The sequence below is a fragment of the Myxine glutinosa genome, chromosome 4 (genome assembly GCF_964187855.1).
Source record: "Myxine glutinosa chromosome 4, kmMyxGlut1.1, whole genome shotgun sequence".
NCBI lineage: Eukaryota > Metazoa > Chordata > Myxini > Myxiniformes > Myxinidae > Myxine > Myxine glutinosa.
This window is the reverse complement of record NC_136264.1, coordinates 216584389-216600796: the sequence shown is the minus strand read 5'-3', so window position 1 is coordinate 216600796 and position 16408 is coordinate 216584389. Positions and strand designations below refer to the sequence as shown.

Here is a 16408-nt window from a genome sequence, read left to right as displayed (position 1 = left end):
CGGCTGGATTGAGGGGAAGGGTTCTCCGAGGCCCTCCACTGGTGGCGGTCGCGAGCTGCAGGCCAGGGCACGGTCCTGGTGCGATTTCTGCAAACGCGTGGGGCACGGTGGAGACCGCTGCTTCTCTAATCCAGCTAGTCCGGCCTACCGAGGCAACCCTGCTGTTAAATCGGAGGAAGGTCAGTGGAGGTCATCAATTGAGCCCTCGCACCCGACGGTGGCATCGGTGACAGAGGTCACTGCCACCGAGGCTAATGCCATTCATCCGCTGTATCAGGATTATTCAGGGACAGCCTTAGTGGGTGGCCCTGATTCGATGCTGAAGTTTGAGGCCCAATACCTTCGGGATACTGGGGCGACACTGTGTGTTCTCCGGGCGGGGGTAGTTCCGGCCTCTCAGATGCGTTATACCGGCGAGTATATCATCCTTCGGGGCATTAACCAGGTTCCTGGCCGGTATCCCCTTGCCCTCCTCGAGGTCCGGAGTGACATTTTTACAGGTCCAATGACCTGTGCGGTGGTACCCTACTACCCGGTACCCGGGGTCTCCTTGCTGATTGGCAATGATGCCATGGCCAGGGAGGAGTCATTGACTCTGACCTGTGGGGTGGTCACTAGATCCCAGAGTAAACAGGCGGAGGGAGTGGCGGAGTCCGACATATCGTCACTCTGGCCCGAGGAGCCTAGCGCCTCGACTCCAGTTCCCGACGGTGACGTTGCGTCAGCTGAAGCCCATCCGAGCCTCCCGTCAAGCCAACCTCAGGTGCCGTGCTCCTCAGGGACCGCTCCCGCCTGTAACACAGGGACCCCAGCTACGTGTTCGCCGGTCGGCGAATCCGGGGAGGAGAATCAGTCCTCCAAGGCGGTTAGCGACCTCAGTTCTGGGGCGGAAGTTACTCCCGCATTGCCTGCGGTAACCAGTTTAGTGGAGGATCAGCACCTCGATCCCACCCTTGCCATCCTCTGGGAAATGGGAGAAGACTCCGAGCCGGGACGAACAGGCTACTATGTGAATGGTGCAGGTGTGCTGATGCAGAAGTATTCCCCGAAGAACATGTCCTCCACCCAGACGTGGAAGGTCCGACACCGAGTTGTCGTACCGGGGAGGCATCGTCAGTCAGTCATGCAATTGGCCCATGACAATATTTCCTCGGGTCATGTCGGAGCTGCCAAGACCTTAGCCAAGGTCAAGAATCAGTTCATATGGCCCACCATGTCGCGAGACATCAAGCGCTATTGCGCTAGCTGTCCCATTTGTCAACGACTCGGAAAAGGAGTGAAGGTTTTCAAGGCACCCCTAAAGCCCCTCCCCGTGGTCAGTCAGCCTTTCCAGTTTGTTGCCGCTGATTTTGTCGGACCTTTGCCCAAAACCAGTTCCGGGAAACGCTATTTGCTCACGGTCATATGTCAGGCTACCAAGTATGCAGAGGCTTATTCCTTGGAGCAAGCTGACTCCGCCCATGCCGTAGAGTCTCTCAAGGATTTGTTTAGTCGGCATGGCCTTCCGACTAAATTCCTTACGGATCGAGGCAGTGTGTTCTTGTCGGAAGTATTTGAAGGATTCCTGACCGAGCTAGGGGTTCAGCACCTGACCACCAGTCCGTACCGTCCTGAATGCAACGGCGCCTGTGAGCGGTTCAATGGGACTTTCAAATCGATGATCAAGGCGGTGACGGAGCAAGTAGGTGGTGAGTGGGATCAGGTGATCCCCTGGCTCTTGTTCGCGTACCGGAGTGCTCCACATCGGAGTACCGGGTATTCTCCTTTTTTCTTGTTGTATGGTAGAGAGCCCCGAGGGCCCTTGCACCTCCTGTTTGAACGTTGGGTGGAATCCCCGCCGTCCACTGAACGTTCCATACCGGACCACATCCACGAGACTTGCTCGAGGATATACGATGCCTTAAAGGCTGCCGGTATCAGCCTGGCGGATCAAGCCGTAGAGCGAAAGCTCCGTTACGACAGGAAGGCGAAGGCGGTGAGTTTCAAGGCTGGCGATCCGGTTTTGGTCCATCTGCCCCATGCCGGACGGCCCATGGTAACCTCTTATCAGGGGCCTTATCTTATCCGTGAGAAAGTCGGGAGCCATACTTACGTGGTGGACATGCCAGATAAGCGGATAAAAAAACGGATCACCCATGTCAACGCGTTGAAGCCATGGGTGGGGCGGCCGCACACGATCGCCCTAATAGGTGCCGCGGAGCACAGCCGCGACCTCTTAGGTGACGGAGGCAACGCAGGATGCCTCCCGGAGTATATTACTCCAACTCCCCTCGAGGTGTCCTATGACCCAACCCAATATTGGGTGGATCAAAGACCCGCGGAGGATCAGTTGCCGCAGTTGGAGACTTTGACTCAGCCACAGAGAAAAGATATGCAGGTGTTGTTTCGGGGCTATCCTAGTCTGTTCTCTGGCGGGATTGGAACCATGAAAGGTGTCCTCCATAACATCGACACCGGTGACCACCCGCCCATACGTCAATCATTCTACCGTGTGTCCCCGGCGAAAACTGCCGTCATGAGACAAGAAGTCTCCAAGATGTTGGATTTGCGTGTCTGTCGACCCAGCAACAGTGAGTGGGCCTCTCCGCTCATTTTAGTCAAGAAAGCCGACGCCACCTGGCGACCTTGCGTCGATTACCGTCGCCTCAACAACGTATCAAAAGGGGATTCGTACCCGCTACCCCGTCTTGACGACCTGGTTGATCGTCTAGGGACCGCGAGTTTCATCTCTGTCCTTGATGCCATGAAAGGCTACTGGCAAATCCAGCTCACAGATCGGGCGCGTGAGGTCAGTGCCTTCTGCACGTCGTTTGGCCACTTTGAGTTCATGGTTATGCCGTTTGGAGTCAGAGGTGGCCCGGCCACCTTCCAGCGAGCCATTAACCGGGTTCTCGCTGGGCTCGACGACTTCGCCGTGGCCTACATCGACGACATCGCCGTGTTCTCCCACACGTGGGAAGACCACGTTAAGCACCTCCAGGCCGTCTTTTCACGACTATCGGAGCATAACGTGACTCTCAACGCCGTCAAATGCCATATGGGGCGCGGCCGAGTGAAGTACCTCGGTTATGAAGTGGGCAGTGGGCAATTAGCTCCGGTCAAAGCCAAAGTGGAGGCCTTAGTGGATTTCCCGCCGCCCGCCACCAAAAAGGATCTTAGACGATTCTTGGGAATCACCGGTTTCTACCGACGGTTCATTCCGCGGTTCTCGGAAATCGCTGCCCCCTTAACCAACCTTCTCCGTGGCAGTAAGAAGGGGTCCATATCTCTTCTGTGGACCTCAGAGTGCGACGCGGCGTTCGATGCACTGAAGAGAAGCCTTGCAAACCGACCGGTTCTAAAGGCACCCGATTTCTCCTTGCCGTTCCAAATTTTCACCGATGCATCCGATCTCGGGATCTCAGCTGTGCTCACGCAAAACGAGGATGAGGTTGCGAAACCCGTCATCTACTACTCTCGCAAACTGTTGCCCAGGGAGCGGAACTACAGTACCGTGGAGAAGGAGCTCCTCGCTATCATGGCGGCAATCCAGGTATTCGCTGTCTACATTGGCCATGGACCCATCACCATCTACAGCGACCACCACCCGCTCGGTTGGCTCAGCCACGCCAAAACCTCCAACCAGCGTATCCTGCGCTGGGCGCTTCTCCTCTCCGAATACGACCTCACAGTCAAACACGTGAAAGGAGTGGAGAACAGACTAGCTGACCTCCTTAGTCGCCATCTAGTAGATAAGGAGCCCCAAGGTTAAGCGGGGCCCACGGGCGGAGAGGGGATACCGATTTTGGTGTTCCTCTATTCCTCCCGAAAGAGACTTGCTCCTCGGTCCGTTTCCCTCCTGTAAACGTTTCCCCACCTTGAGTTGGCCCTTGCCTCTCTATTGTGCTTGTGTGAAGGGTAACTCTTGGGGGGTAGATATTAATGTGGTGTATGGTGTTTAACTTTGTGTGTGAAAAAAAAAAAAAAAAAAAAAAAAAAAAAACTTGTTCATTGTTAACCTGCCTGTTAACGCCTGTTAACCTGTTAACGCCTGTTAACCTGTTGCCTGTTAATTGCCTGTGCGGTAATAATTGCGTTACTGTTGCGCTATTGCGTTGCGTATTTGCGTTGCGTGTATTGTTGCGTTGGTGCGTTATTGTTGTTAATAATTATTGTTACTAATTGTTAATTGCGTTAATTGCCTGTTCACGATTACCGCCATCATATTGCCATGTGATTTGCACCTACTACAAATGCTGGTTTCAAAACGCCGTCTATCCGACGGGGTTTTTACTTAGGGGGGGAGGACTGTGAGAAACCACCGGTGGAACCACCTTTGTTCTCACCCAAATGAGTGCCCCGCCCACCACGTGACGTGACCTCCTTTGAGCCTCACGCGATTGGTGGAGGGTCAGAGAGAGCGCGGTCGCCATCTTATGCAACGGACGCGACTCTCGAAGGCTCCGAGTGGGAAATAGATAAAGGGATTTCCCTTAACCTTCACGACAGCCGCGTTGGGCTGATCGTTTACCGTTCTGTATTTTACGAGTGAGTAACTCCGGAAGAGAATGAGTGATTCCCGGATCTCGTGAATTGGAACCGTGAGTCAGATATTGCCTGCGTCGTGTTGGAGCTGCTGGCCGACCGTTCCTGCAGGCCTTGTGCGGTGTATTCCACTCTGTTACCCTCCGAGTCCCGGAGATCGTCGATTGGAACCGCGAGTGATCTTGCCTGCGTCCTGTTTGGAGCTTCTGGGGCCGACAGTTCCTGCAGGCTTTGTGCAGTGTATTCCATTCTGTTACCATTTATGGTTTTTGTGATCGAGCCAATAAAGCATCGTGCCTTACCCCTAGAAGGCCGATTAAAACACAATTGTGTTTATTGAGTTCTCTCTGTCCACTCCGTGGACTACTTGAAGCCCGGACATTAACGTCCGTATTCCGTGCTGGGAACCATTTCACAGCCGGGATCGCGACAATATACACATGCAGTCAGTATAACTTCACATCTACACAGGCAGTCAATGACAAAATATACACAGGCAGTCAATGGCATCAAACATACACGATTACAGAATATGCCATTTAGAGTTCGTCATCACTGTCCTGTGTGTCGTATCCGACAATATAGTCCGCATCGTTTTCACAGTCCGTTCCACACAAGCAAAGGTCGGTCAAATTGATTGGCAAATCGAATTGGTCGAATGGTCGATTGAATCGAATTCGATGAATCGAATCGAATAGAATCGATCGAATTGGTCGAATTGGTCGAATGGAATTGGTCGGAATTGGCAAATGTAAACATTGATTTTCAGATTTTCCATGTAATAACGTTTCCAAAAATGTATAGGTTTGCTAATCTACCATGATTTTGAACGAAAAAACATAGTGAACCTGACTATTGTGCCGAAATTTCAGCTTTGGAGCTCATGTCCAAATATTAGCTTCCCAGCTCAAAAGGAGCCTGAGATATTGGCCAAATGAGAAAGAAAATAAATAAATGATTAATAATGAAAATAAATAAATAATAATCATAAAAAATTAAATTATTAATCAATTCGGTCACAGAACACATAAACCACCACCATTTCATCAGAATCTGTAACTGAATTTTTATTTTTTTAGTAATTAATCGAATAATTAAATAATTAATCGATTAATTGATTAATTGATTAATCAATAAATCAAAAATAGTCTTTGCAGCCAAATCATCTGGTCATTGGCATGTCCAAATATCAGCTTCCTAACTCAAAAGGTGCCTGAGTTAATGGTCAGAAGAGAAAGGAAATTTGATTAATTAAATAAGTACTTAATTGAATGAATGAATGAATGATCGTTTTAAGGCCATTTTTCCCCGCTAAAGCGGGGTTTAGCCTTGCGGGCCCCATGACAATCATGGTTCCCTGTTTGAGGCAATGTTTTTTTATGGCCGGATGCCCTTCCTGACGCCAACCTTTGGTCGCCTCTTACGATGCGCAGGGATACGGTGTACCTATTCTAAACCGGGGTACACACCAACCGGGGTACACACATTACTTAATTAATCGCTAATAATTAAATAACTCGTCAATTTATTGATGAATCAAAAAACAAAAAATACAGGTTTTTTTTGTTTTTTTTGTATACTGAATCGAAGCTCGTGAAAGAGCTAACATTTATTTCACAAACAAATCAACCAGACAAACAAAATATACAAAAAGAGGGAGCGGAAGACAAGATGTGGAGAGAAGGGGAAGCACACAACCACAACATTTGAGAGCAGGGAGAAGTGTGGGAGGGAGAGGGCTTGGGGGCAGGAGGCGTGGGAAGGGGGGGGGGGGGGTGGGAGAAGTATAAAACACAAGGGGACCGAAATTAGCGGGGGTAGAAAAGATCAAGGTTTTGGATGGGGGAGGATAAGAGATGGTGGTGAACAGCTGTTTTAAAGACCTGGAGGGTGGAGTGGGATTGAAGAGAGTGAGGGAGTTTGTTCCAGAGGCGGGAGAAAAGAGGAATGAAGGAGTGAAGGTGAGCAGAAAGTCTTGATTTTGGCAGTTTAACCATTAGAGGGTTGCAGGCAGATCTTGTGCGACCTGTCGGAATATTTGGGGGACAGAGCCCAGAGAGGGCTGGGGGGGCAAGGCCAGAGAGGAGTCGGTAGAAGACGGAAAGACCACCAACCTGCCTGTGGTGAGTGAGTGAAATGCCCTTGGAGATAGCTTCATCGCGGGAGATTCCAATGATTCTGAACGCTTTGGTTTCAGCAGCGTGAAGACGGGCTAGGTGTGAGGCAGGAGCACCAGACCAGAGGGGAGAGCAGTATTCCATAGAGCTGCAGATGAAAGCCTTGTATGTGGTGAGGAGCTCAGGTGTGCTAAGGAAGGACTTCGCACGACGGAGGATGCCCAGTCGGCGACTGGCTTTGGAGGCCAGATTTGAAATGTGGTTTTCCCAGGAAAGATCATGGCAAATGGTGAGACCCAAAAGCTTGAGTGACAGAACTTCTTGGAGAGGATTATTCAGAAAGTGGATGGGAGGGTTTTCCAGTCGGTCTTTTCGGAGAGACATCGTAAGAGTGTGAGATTTATCAGGATTGAAAGACATGTTCCATTTGTTTGCCCAGTCTGTGATTTTGTCCAGGTCTGCAGAGAGTGAGGAGGCTGCAGACTGCCGATCTGAGGGATGAGGAATGGAGCGACAGAGAGTAGAGTCGTCAGCAAAGAGATAGAGAGGATTTTCAAGAGAGTCAGAGAGATCATTGATGAAGACCAGAAAAAGCACAGGGCCCAGAACACTACCTTGGGGAACTCCAGCCTGAACAGGTAGAGGAGATGAGAGAAACCCATTCAGGGCCACACGTTGACTACGACCAGAGAGGAAGTCCACCAGCCATGCGTGGAGATTTCCATGGATACCAAAGGAGGAGAGTTTGGTGAGCAGAGCAGGGTGCCAGACCGTATCGAAGGCACGTGAAATGTCAAGGGAGACGGCTCTAATTTCCTGTTTGGCGTTGAGGACCTCCATCCATTGTTGAGAAAGCAGAAGCAGCATGTCCAGAGTAGAGTGACCAGGTCTGAAACCAAATTGATGATCAGAGATCAAGCCATTGGAGAAGAGGAAAGATTTCATATCTGAAGCAATGATGGATTCCATGACTTTGCTGATAATTGGGAGAAGGCTGATTGGTCTGTAGTTGCTGGGATCTGTTTTTGCACCTTTTTTGTGCAAAGCAGTGATGTTGGCTGATTTCCAAGCAGATGGCAGATGACCTTGAGCAAAAGAGAGGGTGAAGAGAACAGAAAGAGTGAGTGAAAGAGCGGAAGCACATGATTTTAGGACCCGTGGGCTGATGCCGTCAGGACCAGTTGCAGAATCAGAGTCGAGGGTTGACAGAAACTTTTCCACCTTGTCAGGAGGAAAGGACACAGAGTCCAGGAGCAGCTGGGTACGACTGGGTACGGTGGGTACAGAGAGGGATGGGTTTGGGACACAAGATTTAGAGGCAAACACAGAGTTGAGGCATTCAGCTTTTTCACGTGCCGAGTCGGCCGTTAAGCCGTTTGAGGTGAGGGAGGGGATGGAGGGGGAACAAACACCAGAAACAGATTTGACCAGACGCCACCAGGATTTGGAAGAGGGAGACAGATAAGAGAGTTCGGTCTTGAGAACGGTGAGATATTGTTTCCTGGCTCTCCTGAGGGTGGACACACACTTGTTTCGGGCTTTGTGAAAGGAAATGAGATTTCCTTCCGTTGGATTTGCTTTCCAGGAGACGAAAGCAAGTTGTTTCAGGGCAACAGCCTCACCACAAGATTCCGTGTACCATGGACGGGAGGAAGGGTATGACAACTGAAGACGAGATGAGATAAATCTGTGCATGAGAGAGAGCAATTTACTTTGAAAGAATTCCCAGGATGAGTTGATGTCAGAGGCGGTAGAGATGGGAGACCAGTCCAGATGATTGATGGCTGCTTGAAGACCGTGCCAGTTGGCCTGAGTGAAATGCCAGACTCGTCGACGCTGAGGAGGCTCTCTGAGAATGGTCAGAGAGATGTCCACTTTGACAAGCACATGATCAGATGAGCCGATTGGAGCAGAAGAAGAGCAGCAGACATTTTCAGGGAAGTTTGTCATAACCAAATCCAGAAGAGAAGATGCTCCGTTGACTGAGATCCGGGTCGGGAAATTGACAGATTGTGTCAGTCCCAGTGAGTCGCAGAAGTCCTCTGCTGAAGAGCCATGGCTGGTGAGAGAGGGGTACCCACACCCCGCCAACTGGCATGGTGACAATTGAAATCACCACATATGAGGAAGAGAGAGTTGGGATGGGTAGATAGAAGTTGGTCCATATTATCAGACAGCGAGATGTAGATGGAGTCATCGCTGTTTGGTGGACGGTACAACACACATATGAACAAAAGGTGGGAGCGAAGGGGAAGCCGTAGCCAAAGGTATTCCTGGGGGTGAGGTGGAGAGAGGGCAGTGGAGGGCGAGTGAGGAAGAGAGTTTTTTATAAAGATAGCAACCCCACCTCCAGGACGAGGCTCAGGTCTATCATACCGGAGGAGGGAGTAACCTGGGAGAGATACCAAGGCATCAGAGACATCATGAAGGAGGAAAGTTTCTGTTGAGCAGATCACATCTGGTTTGTCAGAAGCAACCTGTATGGAGAGATCAGTCAAGTTTGAGCGAAGGCCCCGGATGTTTGAGGTCCATACCGTTAATGAAGAGGAAGGGGGAGCATCGGGTCCAGAACAGGGGGGGGGGGAGGGGTAGGGTAAGATGTGGAAGAGGAGGAAGAGGAAAGGAGAGCTGTTGAAGGTGTGTCAGAGATTTCAGAGATTTCAGAATAGCTTGGAGAAAGGGAAGAATGGGGTGGACAAAAAGTTTGATGGAGATTGGGTGAGGCACAGTGAGGTGTTATTTGAGGAGGGGGAAGAGCGAGGCAGAAGGTTGGGGGAGATGAAGGTGAAAGTTGGAAGGGGGAAGAAGCAGGGAGGATGCTTTGAGGAGGAGGGGTGAGAGGGGAGTCTAGGAGGGGAGGAGCGAGGGAGAGTCTTGGAGGGGAGGGGTGTGGGGGTTGTTTAGGAGGGAGGGGAGGGAAGGGGCAAGGGGGGAGATTTGAAAGGGATGGGTGATGGGGAGGATTTGGAGGGGAGGGGTGAGATTGGATTTTGAAAAGTGTACGATTCATGGGAAACGAACATTTTTTGCAAAATGAGTTTGAGACCTTCGAGTCAAAAATAAGTTTGAGGACACTGAAGGAGGTGTGGAGTTCTGGATAGTTTAGGGAATGTAGAAAGGAGGAACTGTAAGAGATGGTATTATATATACTAGGGCATGCCCGTACTATATCTATATCTAAAATTATATCCCCCCCTCTATTTACATGAAATGGTTTGGTCCATGAAATGTTTTGGTCCATCAACGCCAAAGCGAACGGCGAACGGCTTGCGAGTACAGTGACAATCCCCCCCCCCCCCCCTATTTAGATGAAATGGTTTTTATTAGTTTTAAAACATAGTTTAACGCCAACATAGCGGCAACATAGTTTGCAAACGTGAAATAAATGAATACGCTCTCAAATGTGCCATCCGAGGCAGAGTGTGTTCGCCACGTTCGGCACACGCGATAGCTCGCTGCTCTCTGATTGGATGAATCGTTTTTTGGACATAGCTCGGTAAGTAATTGTCCGATTAATATGAAACCTTGAAAAGGCACATCCTCGGGTCCCCAGCAATATACCTGGCAAGTTTAAAGTATATCGGACCCGTGGTTGTCGAGAAACAGCGGTCACAGACAAACAAACAAACGTACAAACAAACAAACACACAGAGATTACTGGAATTATAGATAGATATATTTTGGAATGAATAGATTTGGTGAGCAAGACGAAAGCATCCTTTTGTAGGAAAAGAAGAAAAGGGTGTTATAATATATGAGAGAAAATAGTTGTTCAGGGGAGAGATTATACATTTCTAACCACGTGATCGCAAACGAAGAACGAACGAACAAAAAAGAACCAACAAATAAACGAATAAGACCTGGGAAGGAAATATTTTTTTGGGGGGTTTTTTTTTTTTTGAGTAGAGATAAAGAGTAGAGATTTAAATAGAGAGATAGAGATAGATAAAGAGTAGAGAGAGATTTGAGTCGAGATTTTGAGTAGAAATAGTCAGTTTTTGACAAAGGACTTGGTCACTATTGTGCCGAAATTTCAGCTTCGTATCTCAAACGATGGCTGAGATATCGCCCGGACAAACAAACAAACAAACAAACAAACAAGAAAGAAAGAAAGAAAGAACACAAACAAACAACCAGAGTGAAAGCTGAGTACTCCCTTTCAGCGTGCGTCACTGCCGAGCCCCCTTTGGTGCCCGGCAATGACGTTTTGCAATGCCTGGAGATGGCATAGGAAAGGTGCGGTGTGCAACAAACAACCAGAGTGAAAACTGAGTACTCCCTTTCAGCGTGCGTCACTGCCGAGACCCCTTCGGTGCCCAGCAGTGACGATTTGCAATGCCTGGAAATGGCATAGGAAAGGAGCGGTGTACAACAAACAAACAAACAAACAAACAAACAACCAGAGTGAAAACTGAGTACTCCCTTTCAGCGTGCGTCATTGCCGAGCCCCCTTCGGTGCCCAGCAATGACGTTTTGCAATGCCTGGAGATAGCATAGGAAAGGAGCGGTGTACAATATGTAAAACTAGTTAATTATACTTTTTTTCCCCACACACATTTATGCACATAAAACAGGTGTTGACAATGTTTGCAGAACCAGGTGTGGTGATCGATGATTCTATAGTACAAGGAATCACTGAATGAGCATCATCAAACTACAGTGAATCTGAGATGGAGTCCTTACATTTCTAAATGGCCTAATTTGAAAAGCACAAGCAGAACCAAGAAACAGACGAACGGAAAAAAAATCATCACAAACCACACAAAGATCATTCCCATTACCTGAAGCTCAGGTGACTTCTGGCTTAGGTCGGCAAAGGTGTCTCCGAGTGTGCGTTGAGTCTGCACGACGAGCGAGAAGTGACGCGTGAGCTCGTGCGCCAATCGCAACACGTTCTCGTATTTGTGCTGCGTTTCGCGCAGGATCTCGATCTGAGCCTCCAGCTGCAAATCTACAGTTTTTGATCCACGGCCGAAGCGCTCCGAAAGCACCTGCTTTGTGCACTGCGTGCGACAGAGATGATCACATGGGAATTGTGATTGGTGGAGCAACGGCAATGTAATTATTGGAGAAACGGGAATGATGAAAAATAACTGCAGTTGGAAACTGGTCGAGGCTCGATGACGATCTTCAAAACAAAACTTTGAGAACAAGAAAACTTTCACAAACTGGGCCATGAATCGTGATCCCTTACTGAAACGGAGGTGGATACTTCGAGACTTGGGAGGACTCTGTTCCACCTTCTGAAACCCACACATGCAGATAACCAACGGTACACGTGCGTGCACGCGCGCACACACACACACACACACACACACACACACACACACACACACACACACACACACACACACACACACACACACACACACACACACACACACACACACACACACAATAAACCATAACAAATACAAAACCATGAAGTGCAAAAATTAATATGGTAATATGGAAGCTAAACTCACCAACACTACCATGGACAACTCGCTTTGAAGGTTCAGTAACTTGTACCACATAAACCTCCATCAGACAGCTGATGCATTGGATTTGGGTTTCTTGGAATGTTGGCGTATCATATTTTCCTGAAAGTGACCACAATTTGGACTGACAAGGCTGGAGGTGCTTTGTTGCCAAAAAGCAAATAAATCAATCACCGTGTGGTGGCATGAAAATGCATGCATGTCAACAGCAGCTTGTGTGGGCCAGGACAATCGCTCTTCCTTTCTGAAAAACCCTCAGAAAGCCAATCCGCCATTTACCACAGCAGGAGTAAGATCCCACAGAGGCATGTAAATGCAAACACATACTTTTCAAGTAGCTTGGCTTGAAGAGCACTTTCAGAAATACAAAACCAATTCAAACCACTGAATTGTCATATCTTGTTTGTAAAGCTTCCTTGTCCATTCAACCCGCTCAATCCTCTTGTACTGTATATGCATCTTCTGACTTACACTGGCCTGCAAAAGTATTCACCCCTACCATTAATGCCACATTTAGATGAATTACTAATTACAGACTTGGCATTTAATATGGAATATTTTTTTGTGGGGGTGAACTTACTTTTCAAGATGTCTTAGAACCAAAAGTTCATTGGAATTATGTTGAAATTATTCCAGATTTTGTTAATGTGACCTTTAAAAGAAACAAAAACCACATTTGACATTTCGAAGCAAATAAATTGATCCTTGGAAGTGATGTAAACTGATATCGAACTCAATTCATGGACAGTACTGTGTTAAACTTCTGTACGTTTTCCAGAAGTATCTCTTTATTTTGCACATTAGCCAAAAAATTTTTTAACAAAAACAAAAGTTAAATTACGACTGGGATTACGGACAGTAAAATTACAGTTCAGTACTTCGAGTAACCCCCACGAGCATTCAGGAGAGCACGTACACGTTGAGGCATGCTTGTCACGAGATTTGCCAAGGTTTGGACAGGAATCGCTTGCCATGCAGTGACAATAGCCTGCTGCAATTCACGCACAGTGGTCGGCTGCTGGTCCACATGGTCTATGTGGTCGATTTGACACGTTAATTCTGCCCACAAGTTCTCTATCGGATTCATATCCGGGGACATGGCAGGCCACTCCATATGCTCTACACCACAGTCAGCAAGAAAGTGTTGGATCATGCGAGCAAGATGAGGCCGTGCATTGTCATCTTGGAAGACAAAGTTTCCTCGATAGGCTGCACGAGCAAATGGAAGCAATGTTTCTTCCAGAATGGCCCTGTACTTGAACTGGTTCAGGTTTCCATTCAGAACAACCAGGTCAGTTTTGCCCCCTACATGAAAAGCAGCCCAAACGGTCACCCCACCACCTCCAGCTTGGACTCTTGGCACTATACAATCTTTGTTGTAGGCTTCATGCACTTGTCTGCGCACTCGGACGCGGCCATCCTGACGATAGACCAGAAATCTAGACTCGTCACTGAAAATCACGTGATTCCAGTGTCCTGGCTGCCATTGACGGTGCTCTCTGGCCCACTGCAATCGGCGCTGGTGGTGTTGTCTGGTCAGGCGTGGCTTTCTCAGGGGGCGCCTGGCACGATAGCCTGCTTGAACCAGTCGTTGGTTGACTAGCCTTCTGGATACAGGCACATTTGTCAGTTGCTGCCACTCAATCCTAAGCCGATTAGCTGACTTGGTACGGCCATTGCGGACTAACCGGTGTAGCTGGCAATCATCCCTCCTTGTGGTTCTGCGGGGACGTCCTCGCCTCGGTATTGGAGTAGGGACACCCCTCTGAGCATTTCGTTTCAGGATCTTTGACACCTGACCTTGAGTGATGCCATACTGCCGAGCAATAGCACGCTGTTTCATGCCATAATTTCGTAAAGCCACCACTCCATGACAAACAGCATTGTCGAGTTGACGGACCATCTCCAGAGGAAGCGGCAATAACTTTTGGAGACGTGCAGCAGTTGTTTTCCACTAATACAGAACGCAACAACCTTGTATACCCGACTGTGAAGCCAATCATCAAATGCACCTGTCCGTACATTTTGCCACGCCACCTGTGATATAATCCTGTTGTTGACTTCTTGCTGCGACAGACAATCAGTGACATGGTTCTTTTAACAAATAAATCGCCAAAGTGTAAAAGAAACTCACCAGATTGATATACTGAGTTAAGCAAGTAAACCCAAGTCAAGAAAAAAAAAATTCCATATTAAATGCTAAGTCTGTATGTAGAAACCATTTTTCCCAATTAACTTTTTATTCATAAATGAAGATATCAAACTAAACACTGTTAAAGTTGAAGGAGGTTACATGTTAGCAATACCTGGAAAAAACATGTACAAATCAAAATTAACTGGTTGTAAAAGTACTGTATGACCTAGGTCAGTACTCTACTTGGTGAAAGCACCTTTTGCAACAATGACTGACGAGTCTTTTTGGTCGGTCTCTACCGGCTTTGCACAGTGAGATTGTGAAATCTTTATCCATTCTTCACATTAAAATTGCTCTAGTTCTGCCAAGTTTGATGGGGATCGTTGATGGACTGCAATCTTCAAGTCTCGTCATAAATGTTCAATGAGGTTCAACTCAGGACTTTGACTGGGCCCCTCAAGAAAATTGATTTTCTTATTCAGCCACTACAGTGTGGCTTTAGCTTTGTGCTTCGGATCAGATCATTGTCCGACTGAAATATGAATCTCCTACCCAGTTTCAGATGAATATCCGATTCAATCAATGATTCTCCTGTACTTTGCACCGTCCATTGTCTGACGATCATTGCCTTATATCCTGAGAAGCTTTCCAGTCCCTGCTGATGAACAGCAGCCCCATAACATGATGCTGCCACCACCATGCTTGACAGCAGGCATGGTGTTGACTGGGTGATGTGCAATGTTAGGCTTGTGCCACACATACCACTTGAATTTCGACCAAAAAGTTCCATTTTTGTCTCGTTTGACTCGATATATTAATATTGATTTGAAAGCATCATGAAATAAGCTCAGGTGGCATCAAAATGTGAAAACTTTGGAGGATGGGGGTGAGGGTGGGGAATACTTTTGCTGGCCACTATTACCTACAGGAAGGTGGACAGAGGTTATGTTATCACCACTGTCTGTCTGTGAGCAGGATATCTCAAAAAGTTATGGAAGGGTTCGGATGAAACTGGATGGACAGGTTGGGTGTGTGACAAGGACGAATCGATTCGATTTTGGAGAAGATCCGCAAATGGATTCATTTACGAGAATTATTTAATTTTTAAGCGATTGAGATTCTTCACCATTGAGAGATGGGGTCAAAACGATATATAGAGCAATATCTCAAAACGTTTGTTGGGGCAAATTATGACAAAATTAGGTAAACAAGATGAATGGATTTTGGTTCAGGTCTGAATCCAGATCCAGCCGAGACAGGGGAGAAAAAACGTAAACTGTTCAGCCTGGCAGAGGTAAGCGCTCTACCGAGTACTGTTCCAGTTTTGCCAATTTGTTTGGTTCTTCCCCATTTAGGTTCCCCTTAAATGCCTTCTCCTTCTACTCCATCACGGTGACAATGTCATCACTTTGTCATTCAGCTCATCCATGAACCTTTATCTCTGTATTAACCCATTTTGCAGCAGAAATCATGTGATTTTTTTTTTTTTCAAACAAAGGGTAAGGGATAAAAGAAGAGAGAGAGGGTAAAAGAGGAGAGAGAGGGTAAAAGAGGAGAGAGAGGGTAAAAGAGGAGAGAGAGGGTAAAAGAGGAGAGAGAGGGTAAAAGAGGAGAGAGAGGGTAAAAGAGGAGAGAGAGGGTAAAAGAGGAGAGAGAGGGTAAAAGAGGAGAGAGAGGGTAAAAGAGGAGAGAGAGGGTAAAAGAGGAGATAGAGGGTAAAAGAGGAGAGAGAGGGTAAAAGAGGAGAGAGAGGGTAAAAGAGGAGAGAGAGGGTAAAAGAGGAGAGAGAGGGTAAAAGAGGCGAGAGAGGGTAAAAGAGGAGAGAGAGGGTAAAAGAGGAGAGAGAGGGTAAAAGAGGAGAGAGAGGGTAAAAGAGGAGAGAGAGGGTAAAAGAGGAGAGAGAGGGTAAAAGAGGAGAGAGAGGGTAAAAGAGGAGAGAGAGGGTAAAAGAGGAGAGAGAGGGTAAAAGAGGAGAGAGAGGGTAAAAGAGGAGAGAGATGGTAAAAGAGGAGAGAGAGGGTAAAAGAGGAGAGAGAGGGTAAAAGAGGAGAGAGAGGGTAAAAGAGGAGAGAGAGGGTAAAAGAGGAGAGAGAGGGTAAAAGAGGAGAGAGAGGGTAAAAGAGGAGAGAGAGGGTAAAAGAGGAGAGAGAGGG

At 47.8% G+C, this 16408-nt stretch overlaps 1 protein-coding gene across 4 annotated transcripts in view; it reads right to left on the bottom strand.

The window, feature by feature from the left end:
• The window catches only part of LOC137425713 (arfaptin-2), an 86382-nt gene that overhangs the window by 17150 nt on the left and 52824 nt on the right, over window positions 1-16408 (bottom strand). For all 4 annotated transcript variants that reach the window (XM_068114424.2, XM_068114423.2, XM_078777012.1 and 1 more), the window contains one exon: window positions 11423-11644. In XM_068114424.2, the coding sequence (XP_067970525.1) occupies window positions 11423-11644 (222 nt within the window). The remainder of the gene's footprint in view (window positions 1-11422; window positions 11645-16408) is intronic.